General features: G+C 27.7%; 1 protein-coding gene and 1 non-coding gene across 4 annotated transcripts in view; both read left to right on the top strand.

The window, feature by feature from the left end:
* Positions 1 to 14,955, top strand: part of LOC132951002 (prominin-like protein) — a 29,745-nt gene extending 14,790 nt beyond the window's left edge. Inside the window, exons 2-19 of one of the 3 annotated variants that reach the window (XM_061022658.1) lie at positions 4,995 to 5,265; positions 6,523 to 6,643; positions 6,927 to 6,993; positions 7,074 to 7,238; positions 7,314 to 7,438; positions 7,524 to 7,547; positions 7,722 to 8,014; positions 8,078 to 8,233; positions 8,305 to 8,550; positions 8,633 to 8,870; positions 8,945 to 9,034; positions 9,106 to 9,333; positions 10,132 to 10,290; positions 11,119 to 11,240; positions 11,307 to 11,357; positions 11,445 to 11,702; positions 12,681 to 12,791; positions 13,685 to 14,955. In XM_061022658.1, coding sequence (XP_060878641.1) covers positions 4,995 to 5,265; positions 6,523 to 6,643; positions 6,927 to 6,993; positions 7,074 to 7,238; positions 7,314 to 7,438; positions 7,524 to 7,547; positions 7,722 to 8,014; positions 8,078 to 8,233; positions 8,305 to 8,550; positions 8,633 to 8,870; positions 8,945 to 9,034; positions 9,106 to 9,333; positions 10,132 to 10,290; positions 11,119 to 11,240; positions 11,307 to 11,357; positions 11,445 to 11,702; positions 12,681 to 12,791; positions 13,685 to 13,712 — 2,753 coding nt within the window. In that variant the 3' untranslated portion in view covers positions 13,713 to 14,955. The remainder of the gene's footprint in view (positions 1 to 4,994; positions 5,266 to 6,522; positions 6,644 to 6,926; positions 6,994 to 7,073; positions 7,239 to 7,313; positions 7,439 to 7,523; positions 7,548 to 7,721; positions 8,015 to 8,077; positions 8,234 to 8,304; positions 8,551 to 8,632; positions 8,871 to 8,944; positions 9,035 to 9,105; positions 9,334 to 10,131; positions 10,291 to 11,118; positions 11,241 to 11,306; positions 11,358 to 11,444; positions 11,703 to 12,680; positions 12,792 to 13,684) is intronic. The other 2 variants (XM_061022660.1, XM_061022659.1) reach the window with 2 other exon arrangements.
* Positions 14,956 to 18,339: 3,384 nt separating this feature from the next.
* On the top strand, positions 18,340 to 18,458 carry LOC132951519 (5S ribosomal RNA). The gene has a single exon (XR_009665346.1). It is a non-coding gene; the product is annotated as a 5S ribosomal RNA (ribosomal RNA).
* The last annotated feature ends 536 nt before the right edge of the window (positions 18,459 to 18,994 follow it).

Below are 18,994 nucleotides of genomic sequence, written 5' to 3'. Positions count from 1 at the left end.
TAATATTACCATGACTGAAGCTTGAAAACCACATTTCAAATCATGGTGCAATGTAAAATACTATTTTTCATACCTCCGAATGATGTTCATATCAATTGTGTATGTTTAGAATACATTTTAGGTGGTAATCACTATTGTGTAATATACTTGTGGGAATCCAGCATAATATATACATATTGTAATGAATGATAATATTATTTTGTTACACAAAAATATAGATAATTATAAATAAAGTTATACGATATAAATGAGATTGAGAGTAATCATATTAACAACTATAACAACTATAACTATTAACTATTATAATTTATAATAATATTATATTATATATTATTATACATTTATACATTATATACATTTTGCTTCTTACTGAGAAGAACTGGATTTCTTTCCCATAATCATAAAATACAAATATTGTAACTTTAAAATCTATTAATGCAAAGATTTATAAATTAAAACTATTCATATTCAGCATTTTTTTTGCAATTTTAAAAAGTTGATCTTAAAATTAAATTGAATCTTTGAATTTGTAAATGAAACAAATTATTATAACTTATAAGCATTTATATGTAGTAGTACCTACAACATTTGTGTAACATATGTAGATAAACTAATAAAAATGAAACAATAAATATTGAGATGTTTGAAATTAAATATAATTTTATTTATGAAATTAATCTCAAGTTACTTTTTACTATTTTAGTTTTTTATTATAATACTGTTTTACTAAAAATTCATTGATTATTCCTAATTTTTTACTTAAAATTTAATCCAATTTTTTAAATTTCATTTATAAATAATAATGATGAAACCGTTAATGTAAACACTGGCATGTATATCTTGGTATTTGTGTTACATAACTAGAATACCTAATAGTTGTTTATTACAATATAAATAGGTATAACAAATAAACTTTTATAGGATTATTTGATTCATGTTTTTAAAATAAACCTTGATCGATTTTACGGAAATTAGATATCAGTATTATCTAACCAAACAATGACGTTTTCGCATTGAATATTGTTGTTTGAAGTCCATTCTCGTTACCGCGGACATTAAAAATATACCTGACTTTTTAGAGTTATTAAAAAAAGACCTCATTTCAACGAATACTAAATCTAAACTGATACACGATGTGCGTAGGGTCTAACTTTATGCGTGGAGGTCTGATCAGGATTAATTATTGCCGATCACATCTCAGAAATTATATTTTCGGGGTGATTTTTTGTTTTTCTAACGCGCGCAACGGTCATTTCCTCTTTTGTTTTTTTTTTTTTTGTTTGGTAATTATGTATTTATTTTTACATTAAATAATTTATAAAACCTTTTTGACGTACATTATCGAGTTCAAGTACCTTTCTGGGCGGAATAGTTTTCTCACTTGCGCGGCGGTGGTAATTCTCGTGGCGTTTGAAACGTGCGTTGCCAATTTACCCGTGACTGTTATTTGCATGACAAAATAACGTAATTTTCGAATGGATAATTCAGTTAATTGTATGTTGTTTTTTTCGGTACACAATCTCTCGCACACACAAACGCTCCGACGCCTCACCACAGGTAAGACTATGTATAGGAGGTTTGGTTGGGCCGTCCGTTTAAATTATGTATAAATAATTTATTACAATATAATATATATATTTATCATTTAGGTAGAAAGTATAAATATATACGTAATATAAAGTAGACGCGTGTTGAAAAACTATGTGTATATTGACTCAAGTGATGGATCGTGTAATGACAATATGCTTAGCGTTTCCCGGGAAAATCGATTTTCTGTACCTAGAGGGTATACACGTATACATTTCGCGTATCAACTTTCACGATGTGCTATCGACCGCGGGAACAAAATGTTTAATCGATCTGATCGTTGTATTATGATGTGATACGCGTGGGAGTTTGGGACAGTCGACATCAGTGACGTAATCCGGAGGGGGGAGAGATAAGTACACAGATACCGAAATGTTATTTTCCGTTAAAATTATAAATTATTGGGACATACAATACATTGTTGTGGTATCTCCAGGAAAATGTCAATTGTACAGTTATCGTTAACAGTACCGATATTGTACAGTTACAATATTATGAATAGCCGTGTGTTATCAATTTGTATATGCAATTACCTGCACGGCATGGATAGGTAATGCGATCAATGGCGTGGCGTTTAATCGAGAGGCAGCCACCACTGAGTTTTTTTAAGGGGTGGTGGGTGGAATTGGTAGGCAGGGCCATTGAGTAATTATTTAGTATTTACTACGAACATTTAAATTGTAGTAAATAATAGTCATAGGTATACCTAGGGTTTCGGGTATGTGGATGGAGTATTAGACTTGCTTCTGAAAAATGTCAAGTTCACCAAGCCACTGGTTATGAATATTATGATACTATAAACCCACCATAAACAATTAGATAATATACAATATATGGCTATGCTACCCACAGCCGTGAATATAACGATCAAGCCAATAGATTGGGTTATCGGCTGATATGAAAAAATATATTATATAAGCAAATTTACGTTCAGCGGTTCACATATAGTTACGTTAGTTTTAATATTTGAATGAATTGCGACCTAATGCCCTATTGTACAATTTAAAGGTAAACATATTAACTGTGTTCTCTCCTAGAATTGATAAGAATTTTAAGCTGTAGCTAATATGTGCATTATTTATTTTTATTTTTTAATATAGCCTGTAGGTAGCAATATAATATAATATATAACAAACTTAAAACTCGCTTTAAAGTTTAAAATATATCGAAACAATTCTCCAGATTATGTTGTTACCTATACATTTCATAATAGGTCAAGTATCTATATCGAAATTACTAATTTACTTTCTAAATCAAGTTATTGATCAGGCATTCAGGTCCAATTGATTAACGTATTTAATGCTCCAGGGCAACACAATATATATTTAAATATTAATTTAAATTTATTTTCTAATGTTCTCATAGTATATATTATTCTTTTTGAATATTTTAAAAATGTCACTTAGGAACAATACAGTTTTCTTATATTATAAGAATTCGTACTCGATATAATATAATCCCCTCTGAAAATAAATTATAGTTGTACCGCTGATCGACGTATCCTATTTAAAATATTTATATTGAATACTTCGATACATAATAATATAATATAAGTACACTGTCCATTTCCATCTCATAAATAATGGATATTGATGAAAATCCTCGTTTAGTGTTTAAGTCGTTAGGAGAAATAAAAAATAAACTGTCGGAAAATCGAACATATACTGCAGGGTAATTCACCCATGCAGCCCGATGCGTTAATTCAAAATGTCTTAAGTTAATTTTTTTTTAGTATTCCTTAAGGCAATATTAAGAAGTGCCCTGTGATGGTACTAACTTTTTTGTTCAAATGAGAACCTCCACGTTCAACTGTAAATTATTATGGACATACAATTATTATGTAACCAAACGGATTTTGAATCGGTTTCTGAGTTTATGCACTAATATTGTGACTAATTAGCCTATAGGATAACATTATTCACTTGATAATAGGTTCGAAAACTATTACCTAGGTCAAACACACATTCCTTAAACAATTTTTATAATGATTAGGTATAGATTGGTTAAATAATGTCATTCATGTCTAACATTAAGTATAATGTATATGTTCTGTTAGTGCTTTGCTATAGTTTGCTGTAGTTAGTTGCGTAAATAATTATTGTCCAATGTCGTTATTGAGCGCAGTCGTGAATGAATTCAAATGAAAAAAAAACACCCATGGCAATCAAACACCTATACATTGAATATCGATATAGGTTTATGCGCCAGAGCATGCATCCTGGATTTTTTCGTAAGTCAGTCGCGCACAATAATATGATGACGCGTGTGTTATGTGTATGCGGTGTGACAAAACAAGAGTAAAATAAAATAATAATCCTTGCTCGTTCGTTCGTTGCAAGGTTACTACAGCATTTGATATTCTGCTTCGTTGTATGGAATTATTTGCGCATTAATCGTAATCGTATAATATACTACTATATAATGATATCACTCCTTTAGTAATGCAAAAAGTATCATTTGGAAATTTGGTCTTTAAGTAATTGCTAAAAATCTTAAATTTTAAATAAATGTATTATTAAATGAAAATTCGGGGCGAGCATGCTTGGTGAATAAGTAATAAATACTAATAACCCTTAGGATTTTGCGGAACTATTTAAACCGAAAAAACAGAATTGAACAATACTGACGGTTCAAGGTTTACTAAAATAAACAAATACACGACGTGTATAATTATTTTACACGTCGTTGTTATAACGATTAATGTATTCTTTGTTATTTAATTTGAATTGTAATGGCAAATTATTTTAATGACAATTTAATTTTGTATGGCCTATAAAATAGTCATGGCTGATAAATGGGGCATATTTTTGTAATTATTTTATAGCGAGGAATGCGTATTACGAGAGGGTTAAATGCGCAATAGCATCAAACGACGTTAATTGAATAGTTTTAATTATAAATTACAAAAAAAACAAATATGGATGGGTAATTTTACCAAATTACAAAAAACTAGTGTTTCAGATAATTCGACAAAATTCTGTCAACATTAAATATTGTATGCTATTATAGTTGTTCGTTCATACTACTTTCTGTTTGTGGCTGCCCCGCTTAGCCCCTTAGTTACTATAAGTATTAAGTAGTGTCAAACCTGGCCAGTGGGACAATCATAACATTTTTTTAATTCGAATTTTAAAAAAGAATTATTAAATGTTCTTCCTTCAAACGAGGAATCTCCATACTACATTTTGTGTATAAAATATTATAATGATGTTGACGATGACGATAAATGTGAAAAAACTTATTATGGTACGAACAACAAAATTCCATTAATAATGCCGATACATATTGTTTACTGTATATTGTGTATAATATGACGAAACTCAAAACCTACGTGTTATACAATATTACATAATATTAAACATATTATTATAGATTTTTTGTAATATTGTGTCGTTGTTTATTTTCAGGGTTCATTGATGTCGAAGGTGATAATACAATTCAAATAGATTATTTGTCTCACGAATGGCCGATATTGGTAAGCCATTACTGGGCAAGTGCTACCGTGTTAGTTGCTGGATTGGTGTTTGCTGTTTTAATGCCACTAATTGGCCTGACCTTATGCTGTTGTCGTTGTACTGGAGGTTGTGGCTCTCGGTCTCAACCCTTTGACGCCAAATACGATTCTTGCAAGAGACAATTTTATGGCATGATACTAGCTGGGCTTACTATACTAATATCGTGAGTCTGCATACTTTATGCCTATATAACTTGCTAAGTGTTATTATTCATCATCCTGGATAAGTAATACGAAATATTATATGTATATAGTATATCTTAATTTTATAATTAGTATGTAATCAAAATCTATAAACATACGTCATCTTCTATTAGATTCTGAGGGGAGCGATGAATGTATTTACATTATAACGATGTGTGTTTTAATGATGCTTCCATCTTGATAATCGTTGGTGGTTTCTGGTAGTTAATTGGATCTAGTCGGTATTTTGTGTTCAAAAGTTAAAATTCACAGAACTTTTAAAAATTAACCGGGAAAGTCAAAACAAAAAAAAACTTTACGCTAAACAATGCAGTTTTTGACAAAATCGAAATCGTTAATTTGCTGTAGTTCAAAAAGGAAAAACTGTAGATACTTGCATTTTTCACAAAATATTCATATAGATATTTACTAGAAGTTGTATCACACTTTCAAAATATTTTGGGTCTTTGAACTATTTATAGATGACAATAGATGTTTGAAACTTTCTTAGTTTATTTTTGGTTTATGTATGATACAATTTTTGTTTGTGAGAAAAAAGACTTCAAAATACAAGATTCCCCATAAGATTATATGCGATTATAAAATATTGAAAATACAGTCGTCTTTTTTCTTATAACCGTTTAAAATCGAGCCAATTTTTTTGTAAAAGCTTTTGCACATATGTTTAATCTCGGAAAAATCACATAAATTAAATTATTTAGCAATTAAAAATTACAACATTTTTAATTTTCATAGCTAAGACTTGAAAATGTAATGCAATGGTTCCTCTTAAGTAAGTTTTTCCTATAGAAACCTAAAAATCTGAATAATACAATTTATATAAGTACCTAGGTAATATTGTAATAATATATGTGATTTTTTTTGGCAAAAAATAGTTTAACATACTTTATTAGTTATTACTAACAGAAAAATTAATGACTTCATCAAAATATATATTATATATAATAAAATATCCTTAAATTATAGACTGATCGTCTCTGCTCAGAATTGTTTTTCATCTTATAAAAAGATTTCTGATTGAGTTCTAATTTAATACATCCATTGCAGTGACCTACTTGTGTATACTGGATACTAGGACACCTACCTATACAGCATTGTTTTTTTTTAATAATATTAGTGTGTTTGTTCATTTTTAATTAGCAATAATCAAAATCAATGATTTATAATGGTTTATAATACTTTTATACTTAGTCATTAATAAACTAATTTTGTTTTAGATTTGGCGTAGTTTGTACATTTGTGAGTAATGAATATTTAGAAGACGGTGTTAAAGAGTTACCAACAAATGTTAAGAAATCTTTAAATGATACCAGACTATTTATAAATAATACAAAAAAAGTAAGAAATTCCTCTTTGTTCTTCTTCTAAAAAAAATAAAGCATCATCTTTATATGTACAGTAAAACTTCCAATATCACAAAATCTCATGGGGAACAAAAAAATTTTGTTTTACAGAGAATTTGGTTAAATAGAATTAAATAAATTTGGTTCATATTTGGTTTGGTTCTCAAAAAATATTTTGTTAAATTGAAATTTGTTACATACTTATATGGAAGTTTCAGTGTATTATACTTCTATATTTTGTGTATACTTTATTTATTGTAAATTGTCTATATTTTTAGGAAGTTGATAATCTATTAGTTGTAAATTTTGATGAGTTGGAAGAAACACTATCAAATATATTGGAAGGTAAAAAAATTGTTTTTTTAAAACAATTGAACAATAATTACGTTTTAATTATAAAAATAATACATTTATTTATGTTACAGCTAGTGGTGAAATCGTTAAAAAAAAACTTGGTGAAGTTTCTAAAGCATCAGTTTTATCTAATTTAACTGCCGTTGTAAATGGACTGGGGCTCATCAAACAAGATCTTTCTAATGTAGATTCATTGACTCGCCAATTACAGGAAACAGCTCTGCAACTAGATGCTGGTACGATCCTTTATTATTTAATTATTATCATTTAAAGAAAATTGCCCATTGTTAATAATTATTTGTTTTATTTAGCTTTAAAGGAATGCCGATCAATTATAATGAAAAAATTGGAGTCGTGTCGATTTGAACGTACTTGTCGTGATATTTTAAATCGGTTTAATATCCAGGATCTTTCTTTAGAAGCAAACTTTAGTCAGGTAACCAAATAATATGTCAATATATATAAATTATGTTTAACTACTTTATGTTTAAATCTTAATTTTGTTTGCTTACCGTGGATAGATATTAGACAATGATCTTCCAAAGGTAGGTTATACAATTCTTGGTTTTTTGTGTCTGCTATTTTATGTCTTAGAAAAAAATACTTTCTGTGTTATTTTATAATAATATACTATGATATTAATATTGTTTAAAATTTAACTAAATACTCAAATGACAGTTAATTATTGTTAAAACTTTGTATTGAATATTATTTTCTAGTTACCAAATGTAACAGCTACTTTGAAAAATATATCTGATTTTATTACTGCTGACATTGAAGAAGAGGTAATGAAGGGTCAGCAACAATTTGAGAAGGTGAAAACAATTATACAGAATGCTGTTAATGATAATATCCCAGAAATAAAATTAAATATTCGAAAAGTGGGAAATGCAATCAAAGAAAATTCTGTAAAAGTGGATAAAGTTCTAGATCGTGTAGATACCACTATTGCTAACTCATATTCCCCGACGGAACAAGGAGAAGGCCTATTAAAAGAATTTTCACCTTATCGGTAACTAATTTATACCCTTAAAATTGTCAATAATCAATATATTAAAAAATTGTTTGTTTGTAGATATTATGTTTGTTTGGGTGTAGCAATTACACTGTTTTTGATTTTGATTTGTCTAACTCTTGGATTATTCTGTGGATTTTGCGGTAGTCGACCAGAAGGTGGATATCATCATGATGATTGTTGCAATAAAGGAACTGGCGCTTCATATTTGATGATGTATGTTACTTAAATCATATTTAAATATTACAATAAGTATATTGATTGTCTGAATATTGTATGTGTTACAGGGCTGTATGGTTAATGTTTTTGTCATCAGCATTCTTGATGATCATTGCTTTGTTTTATTTTGTTACTGGTGTAACTACAGATCGTATTATATGTGAACCATTGCAAAACCCTACACCTTCAAGGGTTTTGAACATAGTGAATCGTTTGTATGATGTATCTGCTATTCATAAATTAGATAACCATCAACAACCTTATGTAAGGCCAACGCCAAGCAATACTGATTTTAATATTAGTTCTATAATTCGGTAAATAACACTAATAATTAATAACTAATTAACATACATTTGAGCACTGTAACATTTTTTTAATAATGTTTTTAATTTACAGAGATTGCCATCGTAACATGAGTCTATTCCAAGTTTTAAAAATGGAAAGACTTATTGATCTGAACAAGGTTTTAGAATATCCCACTTCTTTTGGTATCGATCAACATATTGATGAATTAGTATCCAAAATAAAATTAGAAGGAGAAATAGTAATCTTGACTCCTGAGGCAGAAAAACAATTGATAAAATTATCTAAATCCCCTCTATCCAGTATCAATTTTCCAGCATATACCCATGTTGTAAGTTTTCATTAAAACTTTTTGTAGTTTTATTTTATCCTAGAATGCAATAACATTTATCTGTCCGACTATAGCTTGGTGAGAAAATTACATCAATCGATTTGATTCAACTTGCTGATGCACTCAATCAAACGGCATCCCAACTGCCAATGTCAAAATCAGAAGTATATATTTATTTTGATTAAATTATTAAATTTAACAAAATATTAACTAATCAACCATTCAATTTTTATAGGTTAAATTTTCACTAACAAACCAAGCAATGTACTTAAAGGTACATCAGGGACAACAAGTGGCATTAATGCTAGATATAAGTCAACGATTAGAATCCACTGCTAATCAACTTCAAGAACATTTACGTTTTAATCATTCTTCATTACGCCATGCTGTTGAACATCTTCTAATTGAGGTTGAACAGGCTCAAAAGTATTTATATACTGAAGGGCCAACAATAGTGACCAAAGTAAGTGATGCTGACTATGTTAGCTTGATTACTGGTACACTAAAATATTTTAATTTAAGCAAATTATATTTATTTATATTAACTTACATTTGGCATTGAAATATGGTGGGGGGATGCCTATGAAACTTGAACAAATTAAAATTGACTATGAATAAAATTATTAAGTTCATCTAAAAAGTTCCTATTCTTACTTGTACTAAATTTATTTATAAATAATCAAATGTCTTAAACTTTGATAAGCTCCTCACTAAATTTACTTGACTATTAAGTTTTAAACATAAAATGTATTTACCATCTTGTAACCATAATTATAATACCAGATTTAAAAAAAATATAAATACGATTGTTCCAAATTATAAAAAAAAAAATTTAGAGATAAAAGTTGCAAATCTTGCAATTTCACTTTGAAGGCAAACGGAAATAAATATTAACCAGTTCACTAATTATAAGCATTTTAAATATTCTATAATGAAAAAGATTAGTTTATTATGAATTTATCGAAGCATAATGTATGTATAAAATAATATTAATTAAGTATTTATAGAAATTGTTTATGTAACTATTTTATGAACTCCCTCATTCAATACAAGCATTAGCTGAAAGAAGGTGTGGAAACAGTTATAATTAATGTTCTATAATTAAAGTATTGTATTAACTGTTTGCTTGTTAAAAAATATCTATTCTATTCTATTCTAACTTAAATTTTGTAGATTTGTGTTTTTATTTTAATAAAACATCCACAAATACTAAGTTATAATTACTGTTGTTATTAGTAGTATATATTCTAATATTTTCCAGCTGGCAAAAGAATTTGGAGAAGAATTTAACAAACACATAGATCAATATTTACAAAGAGTCGTAAGCCAAATTAGAGAAGATGTCGGTAAATGCTGGCCTATGTCACAGGCTTACAATGCCACTATTGTTGCTGGATGCCAAAAAATACTTAATCCTTATGTGAGTATAAAACTATCAAATAAATATATGCAGTAGAAATTTGAATTTATAATCAACTAAATAAAATATATGGACTTAGAATAAGTAGTATAATATTAAATTCCTCGGCAGAATAAATGTCTACAAAGTGTTCATATTTTAAAAGGATATTATTAGGAAGCAGATTTATATGCCCTTATGAACTTAGGATTGTAATTCTCTAAAAACGAAAATTATAAAATGTTTATTGCACATGACAATAAGTTGTACAATAGGATTGGTACCAGCATTTTAAGCATGTTAGTCCAATCTCAATGTGGTATATCATTCAAACACAATTTATTAGTCTAAAATCTATCTTTGAAGACGATTTTATCAAGTAGGTATTAAAAATATTAGTAAAAATAATATCCAAAGTATATATTTAATAGCAAATTACCGAAGTAAGACCTTGAAATCCTAAAATATATGCTTGAAATCTAACATACAAAAATAGTATTCAGTAATCCATAAGGAACGCATCTTAAACTTATTTAAAATTTAATACCCAGAAATAAAGATGCATGTACATACAAATTTGCTACCTAGGCATTATGTGTAAATTATGAATCATTAATTGTTGTAATCAGTTTACACACTCATAACATAAACATAGTAAAGTAAATATTTATATTTAATATGAATACATACTTCATTTTTAATATTAGGGTACATTTACCTGTTATTAATCTTCTTGGAGTGTATACAGTCACTGATTAACAATTTAATTGTTGGAAGATTCTACTGTGTGCAATTATTTAAACCATATTTAAATATTGATAATATTATTTATTTATTTCAATATTTTAGAATGGTTTTTGGATGAGTGTCGGCATTTGTTCAATCCTCTTCATGCCCATTATAATTCTTTGTGTGAAATTGGCTTCTCTCTACCAGAAGTCAGATCCCTATCCAGGGCCATTAGTTGAAGCGTAAGTATTGATGTTATTTGTATGAACTTGTTTTAATTGTTATTCATGTTCGTTTTTATATTATAGAGAATACTTATATGATGCATACACAGACCGTGAAAATATTCCATTAGCAAGGTAAAGTATTTTATTATAGTAGCCTTTTTTATCTTTTAAATTTCCTTAATATACTTTACATTAAAAAATATATAATTGTATATTTAGTTCAAACAACAAGAAAAAAAATGCACGGAATAAACCACGTAAAAAAGTGACTACTGCTCCAAGTGGAAATCGATCATCAAATATACCCATAGGCTATGAGAATATGTCCAACCCAGAAATTGCTGTTAACACATCAGCTAACGAGAGTCGTCATCCTGGACATGGTGGTTCAGTCGATTATAGTGCACATCTTGGACGAGCGAATATTGTAGTGCCTACTACAAGCCCTTCAGGTGGTCTACCTGAAGCACAACCAAAGTATGTTTTACTGTAAAATATACCGTTAAATTCTTTTGAATAACAAATTAAAATCAAAAAGATATGCTTGTATTTTTTGTCTGTCTTACAATTTAAATTTAAAGCAATCGATACAGTTTTATAATTAATGCTATTGGAGTAAATCGACCTATTATAAATTAATGTTTTTTTTAGCTTGAGTAGTAAGTAAGCTAGTAAAAACTGATAGCTTGACAATTAGTACAAATATTACATTATGTTGTACACATTAATAAATTATAGTTGTTGTGATAGTTACAAATTATATTTACGGAGAAATAATTATGAGCCTTGATAATGGAGATAATTATAATTGTGGAAACAATAAACAAATGTAGACAAAGATTAGGTAGTGCCTTAAGCAGTAATAAGTAAATTTAGAACAGAAATAAGGAAAATTAGTGGACTGATTTTTGAGTTAAATTGAAATTAATTTTGATATAAAATATTAAAAATCCATTCTGAATATGAATTTCAGTTTTTTATTGCTTCTGTGCATGATTTATTTTGGATTATAGGTTTAAAATATTAGTAATATTACAATGTAACAATGCTTTCCATGTTGCGATAAAATGAATGTGAAAAAACTGATGAGAGAACTCAAATTGTCCATTTAATAAATCAATAGTAATACTTTAATAGTTTAATTTATGACTTCAAAACTAAAACTGTATTGGTTGTGTGAAACATAAATCGACTATGTTGTGCACATAAATAACATAGGTACATTATTCAACATTGAATAGTATAATATTGTATTTAGTAATTTGTATTAAGTATTTCAATACCATTAGTATTCAACCCTAATTGTAAATTGTAATCTTATAGCCACAATACGTTAAATACGTAAAGCTGTTTGACTACACTATGTATGTAACAACTAATATCAGTGTATGTCTATTTAAATAATACTTTTCCAATAATAAGTTGCATTAATTATTTATGTAATTATATTTTAAGGCCTACCTGGGACTTCCCAAATGGTGGACCACCTCATTATCAAAATCCGATCTCATCTGAATATGAACGCCCACCGCCATATTACTATCCTGGCCCTTCTGGACCACCAGGGTAAGTAATTAATTTTACTTTTCACTATTTAATACTGTATATTAAATAGACGAGATAGACAATGACAAAAAAAATATTTTGTTTTTTTCTGCAATTTGTCTCTTAGCCATTGTTAACATTTGAATATAATTGCTCTTTGCATCTCCAAATTTGCCATTTTGGTTAAACTTAAAATACATATTAATTGAAAACCTTTGTAAATGCACAAACTAAGGACCATTTTTTTGAAATTATTCAAGTATAGTTTGACTGGAAGAGTTACCAGTTCAAATGGTTTATAATTGCAATCTGCTATTTTATCAACCAACCATATTATTAGATTAGACAAGTTTACTTAAGTAATATCATGCCTTTGAAGTTGCAATGCTAAAAAAATTGTATCATTTCTATTTTTATGTGTCTTTAAGAACTCTTGATGTGTAACTGCCATAAAGCGCCAAACATTTAAAATTTTATACTAAAAAGTATCTGCATAAAATACATTGTTTGATTCCGAACAGACAGTCAACAGTATGTACTAGGTGATGTTCAATACGGGGTAATTGATTTAAGTATTCAACTTAGACACTCATAGTGCACTTTAATAATAACTGCCTTCGATTAAAAAGAACACCCTTTAATTATATTTTTCAATATTCAAGTTTAAAAATTTGTGTCAAGTTGATATAAAAATACTTCAAAATGTCTTCAATATTTTGTTATTTCTATTAAAAATAGAAAAATACATAAAAAAAATTACCTATTTTATTTTAGGTATTTATAAACACAATTTGTATCTTACTTGTATAATTTTATTATTCCAAGTTTAAACTAATAATCTAGCAATACATTTTTTTTTAAATGTAATATTATTATTATAATTGCAATAATATATATTATTATTTTTATTACAGAGCTCCACCTGAATCTCAGTCGTCATAAACTCATCAGTTATACAAAACTTAATCCATTACAATAATAACCTTTTAAATTGAGAACTGACTACATTTGAAGAGTTGTGACCCTATTTTTGTTTAAGGTAAAATTAAAATACCTAGTTGACTTGAACATTGATTCCAAATGTCTTAATATAGTTGATTGCTCTCTTTATCATTAAAATAAGATTTTTTTGTTAAATACAAATATATATTACAATTAAAATAAAACAATTATACTTTGCCATCGCGCTCAAAGAAAAAAGAACACATTTATATTGTACCATTCCTTCATAATACTGCCTTATTTATTCATTGTGATCAATTATTATTTTTATGTTTAATAAATAAATTTTTTTTATTCCCAGTTAAGTTATAAAGTAGTTTGAAATTTGTTATTTAAAGACTAGATAATAGCTCATAGATACATTCTTATGTTTCAATTTGCCTTCTAAAATTCCTTGTAAATATAAATAGAATAACACATTTAGCAATTTCTTTTTTTTTTGTAAATATTTTTTTTATTTAACCGATACAAGTAAGAAAAAATAAGTTTAATACAATTAGTCTTTAAGAATATTGTTCAGTGTAAATCTGAACATCATTTTTGGACACAACAATTGTTAATTATACTATATTTTTTTTTATTTTTTTTGTGGCAATATAATGTTAAACTAGTCATTGTGTGACAGATAAACATCAGATTATGACGTAGACTGTATAGATCTTACAAATAAGTGCCGCTATTATTTTTCCTCAGGTATTTTTAATTATAAAAAATAAAATATATTATTATAATAAATTGTACAATATCCAATTATATTCAATAAGTTTTATCATATCTATATGTCTAAACGTTTATTTCCACATTAGTGGATATCATATTATATTCAGTGTATTAGATTAGAAGTTAATTCCACACAACTTATTAATGATTTGTAAATTAATTAAAATCAATGAAGACATTTAAAATTATATCGATATCTTGTGATTATCTCAGCTACTAACATAAAAAAAATCATGTGTGATTTTTTCTTATTATTCCTTTGAAAAGCCTGATTTTTTTTAAATTATTTATTTAATAACATAGTAGTATTGTTAAAAAAAATACGTAATATATAATATATATATTTTTATTTCATTTTTTATTATATGTTTTTCGAGTCCTCTGTTTATGTGTAACCATTGACTTGAATGAGCATTAATTATCTTGTAATTAACTAATAAACATGAGTATTTATGTCTGATTATGATTATATATTTTATTTAATTTTTAAGTATTATGCAAACATAACCTTTAATGAACATGGAGGTTCACTTAATCTTAGATTCCTTGTTTTAACATCAAATCAGCCCTTATCCCTTCTTTGCTACTTTACTGTTCTTCTATCCACTATAATATATTACATGTTAAATGTCTTATGTCCTAAGTTGACAATTAATTTTCCTTTTAACAAAACTGCAAATCATGTATATTGAGATCAAGAATAATTTGTATAGTATATTGTTAAATCATATAACCTACTTATATAATATTACTATAGGGAACTTGCATCTACTTTTTCAGTAAAGATTGTGCCTGTCCAATTTTATATCTAATGTTTACAGATATAACATATTATCAATAAATATTGGCAGTATAAAAAAAATTATTATTTTATTATATTTACCAGTGGTAACTGATAAGTATTGTGTAAACAGTTAACCCCATGTGATAATACAATTTCATTGTACTGAAAGGCATATTTTGAAAATGCAAACAATCACTAATAATTAAATTGATTTTTTTTTTTAAATACCCAAAAATGTCTTTTTTTGCACAGAGTGTAAAATATCTACGATTTGAATTCAGCGGTTTTCCAACTTTTTAACTGTGAGTTAGCTCTAGAATCTTAAGAACTATAGATGAAGCAAGTTTAAAAGTTGGTTCTTTGTATGTCTCTTGTTTTAATTTAAAATAATGATTTGTTTCTTCATCTATATTTTTAATTATATTTTTTTTTAAATTTTAAATTATTTTAGGTACATTTTTTTACAAAACCTTAAGGTTTATTTAGTAATTTATTGCGTTCTCTAATTTTTCCATATTATATTCTGAGGCTCTGGGAAGAACCCAGTTTTTTCAATATAACTGTCCAGGATTTTAACCTGTGGTCAATAAACGTTTTAATATAGGTACCTTCAAAAAAATGGGCTAAATTAAGACACAACTTTGCTATAGGTACTACATCTGAGTCTTCTGAAAATTGTTTAGAAGGTTTGATGAAAATATTTTGTGAACATGACATAGATATTAACAAATAAGATGTTATTAACATATTTGCATATAAAATTCCTGCAAGTAAAAAGAACTTATATTTTAAATCGCATAATAAAAAATATATTATTTAAGTATTAAGAAATATATTTGAATATATATATTATATAGCATTTAAAAATAATAAAGAAACTGATATATTTTACTTATTTGTGTGATATTTTCAAATATTGCCAATACAGTTTGTAATAGACAATATAAAAACTATACTTGTAGTATGGTAAGGTATTTCCAACCAACCCCCCCTATCTAAAAATCCTGAGCCCGCCTCTAGTAAGTTAATTATAAGAAATAGGTGGGTGTCAAAAATGGTATGTGGAGGTGTCTAATTTCATGGGTGAAATGTTGGACTTCGATGCCACTGATGACATAATATGTATATATAATAAATACAAATAAATAAATGTACTTCTTAAAGCTAATATCTCGTGGTGAAGTAGAGAGTTATCTTAAACAAAATGATAATTAATTTAGTAATGTAATAATAATAAGGTAGGCAAGTGGGTGTTGCTCTGCTGTACAGTATGTTACAAGTGGGTAATGGATGGTGTAAAATTTGAATTCAATGATATAATATCATTGTATAAGAAAAACGATTCTGAGCGAAGTCAGACAGCCTATGATATTACTATTTTCTTGTAAGTATATTTGATAATATTATTAATTATTGTGAATAAATTAATATATATAAAACCTCCCAGACAGCATTTTGAAATGATAATGTTATAATAATATTTTTAGTCAAACATTTGCTGTCTGGGCATGTACGTGGAACCTTGTTTTAAATTTTCAATGCTTACCTATAAAAGTTTAACATTTTTAACTACAAAATAATTATTGCATTTTAAATTCGATAAATTTTGTCAAAAATCGAACTTTAAATGATTATAAAAAAATCTTATCTATGTATTTTTTAATATTTTTTAACTGCTATTCTTACAATATATTATCAGGAGTCTTGTATTAAATTTTTACGCTTTTTGGCCCAACAAATAAAATTGATTGATAATTATAGAAAAAATATTAAAAAATTAAAATTTGAAATTGTTTGTAAATAGTAAGTCATAATTTACGTGTTTGTCAACATTTGGACTTTAAATGCTTATAAAAAAAAATTGGAACTGGATTTTTAGTATTTTTCAAATGCCATTGTAACAATATATTAAATATAATTTAAATAATATTAATAATATATTAATATATTTTTAAACTACTATTGTTACAATATATTATCAGGAGTCTTGAATTAAATTTTTACGCTTTTTTACCAAACAAATAAAATTTTATTGACATTTATAGAAAAAAAACTAAAAGAATTGGAAACTAAATATGTCCGTATAAAATATTTTGAAAATCGTATCGTGTATAGAAAATGCTAATATAATCTTTCAGTGAAAATTGCATGTATTTACGATAATTTGTTTTAGAGTTACACCCAGTGGCGTGGCGAACTTCATTGACTTATGAGGCACAATAATTTATATTAGTAATAATTATAAATACTTATATAAATAATTACGTATTTACTTAAATGGTAACTGAGAATGATTGGCTTAGTCTTAGTGTGTAAATTATTTGCTATGTGTGAAATGCCCTTAGTCTCCAGGACATCAACCACCCTATAAGCTGAGGCACGTGCCTCAAATAAAGTCCTTCGTTACGCCACTGGTTACACCAAAAACCAAAATAGATTTTGTCGAAACCCGATTTTGCATTTTTGACCTCCCCAACGGCCAACACACCAACTAGATTCATTTTCCTTTCGTTGTTCGATACTGAAGTTGAAAATCGAAACATTATTTCGATTAATTATCGTGTACATACCTAGGCAAGAATAAAAAAAAAAACATTATTGTAAAATCGATAGGTACTTTCATTTTATTGCTCTGGTCAGTATCTAATACAGTAAAAATACAATTTACATGGTTACACAGTCCTATAAGCAGTTGACAGTTCTAGCAGTTCAGCACACCTGTTGCGCAACTTAGTGATGGGGAGGGGTAAGGCCGTAAGGGGCATATCTCCCCCAGACTACGATTTAGCTCCCCCCAAAATATCGCTTATTGAATATTGATTTAGATATAGGCCCCCTATGGGCTATATTTAATTAATAGTTTTGTTGGTGGGCTGTAGCCCACCCCCCAGAATTGTATCCTTAGTTGCGTCTATGCAGTACATTTTGATTTATATGGGTCAATAGAGTTACAATTATTATAATTTATATAGTTGCATTACTATAACAGTGTACTGCAATTTGTAATGCATACAAATGTTATAATTACTCAATTTAAATAATATTATTTTCTTTATTATTATCGCCAACGACCATACCACGTTGAATACACCAGTTCTCGTCCGATCACTGAAGTTAAGCAACGTCGGGCGTAGTTAGTACTTGGATGGGTGACCGCTTGGGAACACTACGTGCCGTTGGCATTTTTTGTTTTTTAACATCATCTATTTATTTTTTATTTTAAGAATTCAACTTTCAAGACAATTCTTGTCTTGTACTTTAAAACTCCTTCCTGTGATAAATTGACTTTCATAGAAAAAAAAATTAAAAAATTGGAAACTGAAAATTTCCATAAATGGTTAAAAACAAATCCGATAATGTTTTGAAAATTTTATCTTGTATAGAAAATGCTAATATAAACAACCAGTGAAAATTTTAGTTATCTACGGTCATTTGTTTTAGAGGTACATCAAAAACCAATATCGATTTTGTCGAATACCGATTCAACGTAAAAATTCCCGGTTTTCTTTAATTTTTTTTTTGTTTTTCTCGGCACATTTGAACACTAATGGGAATATGGGAGTTTGACGTCTCCAATGCACCAACTAGCAGTGGCGGAACCCAGGGCTTAATTTTTTTTTTTGGCGGGAGGGGGGGATGCCGCCTTTGTCCCCCTTCTCTGGATCCACCACTGTCAACTTGATTAATTTTTCCATCGAACAAGATATTATACTGAAAG

Source organism: Metopolophium dirhodum, chromosome 8, assembly GCF_019925205.1.
Source record: "Metopolophium dirhodum isolate CAU chromosome 8, ASM1992520v1, whole genome shotgun sequence".
In the NCBI taxonomy this organism is placed as follows: Eukaryota; Metazoa; Arthropoda; class Insecta; order Hemiptera; family Aphididae; genus Metopolophium; species Metopolophium dirhodum.
This window is presented reverse-complemented; position numbering and strand designations above follow the sequence as displayed.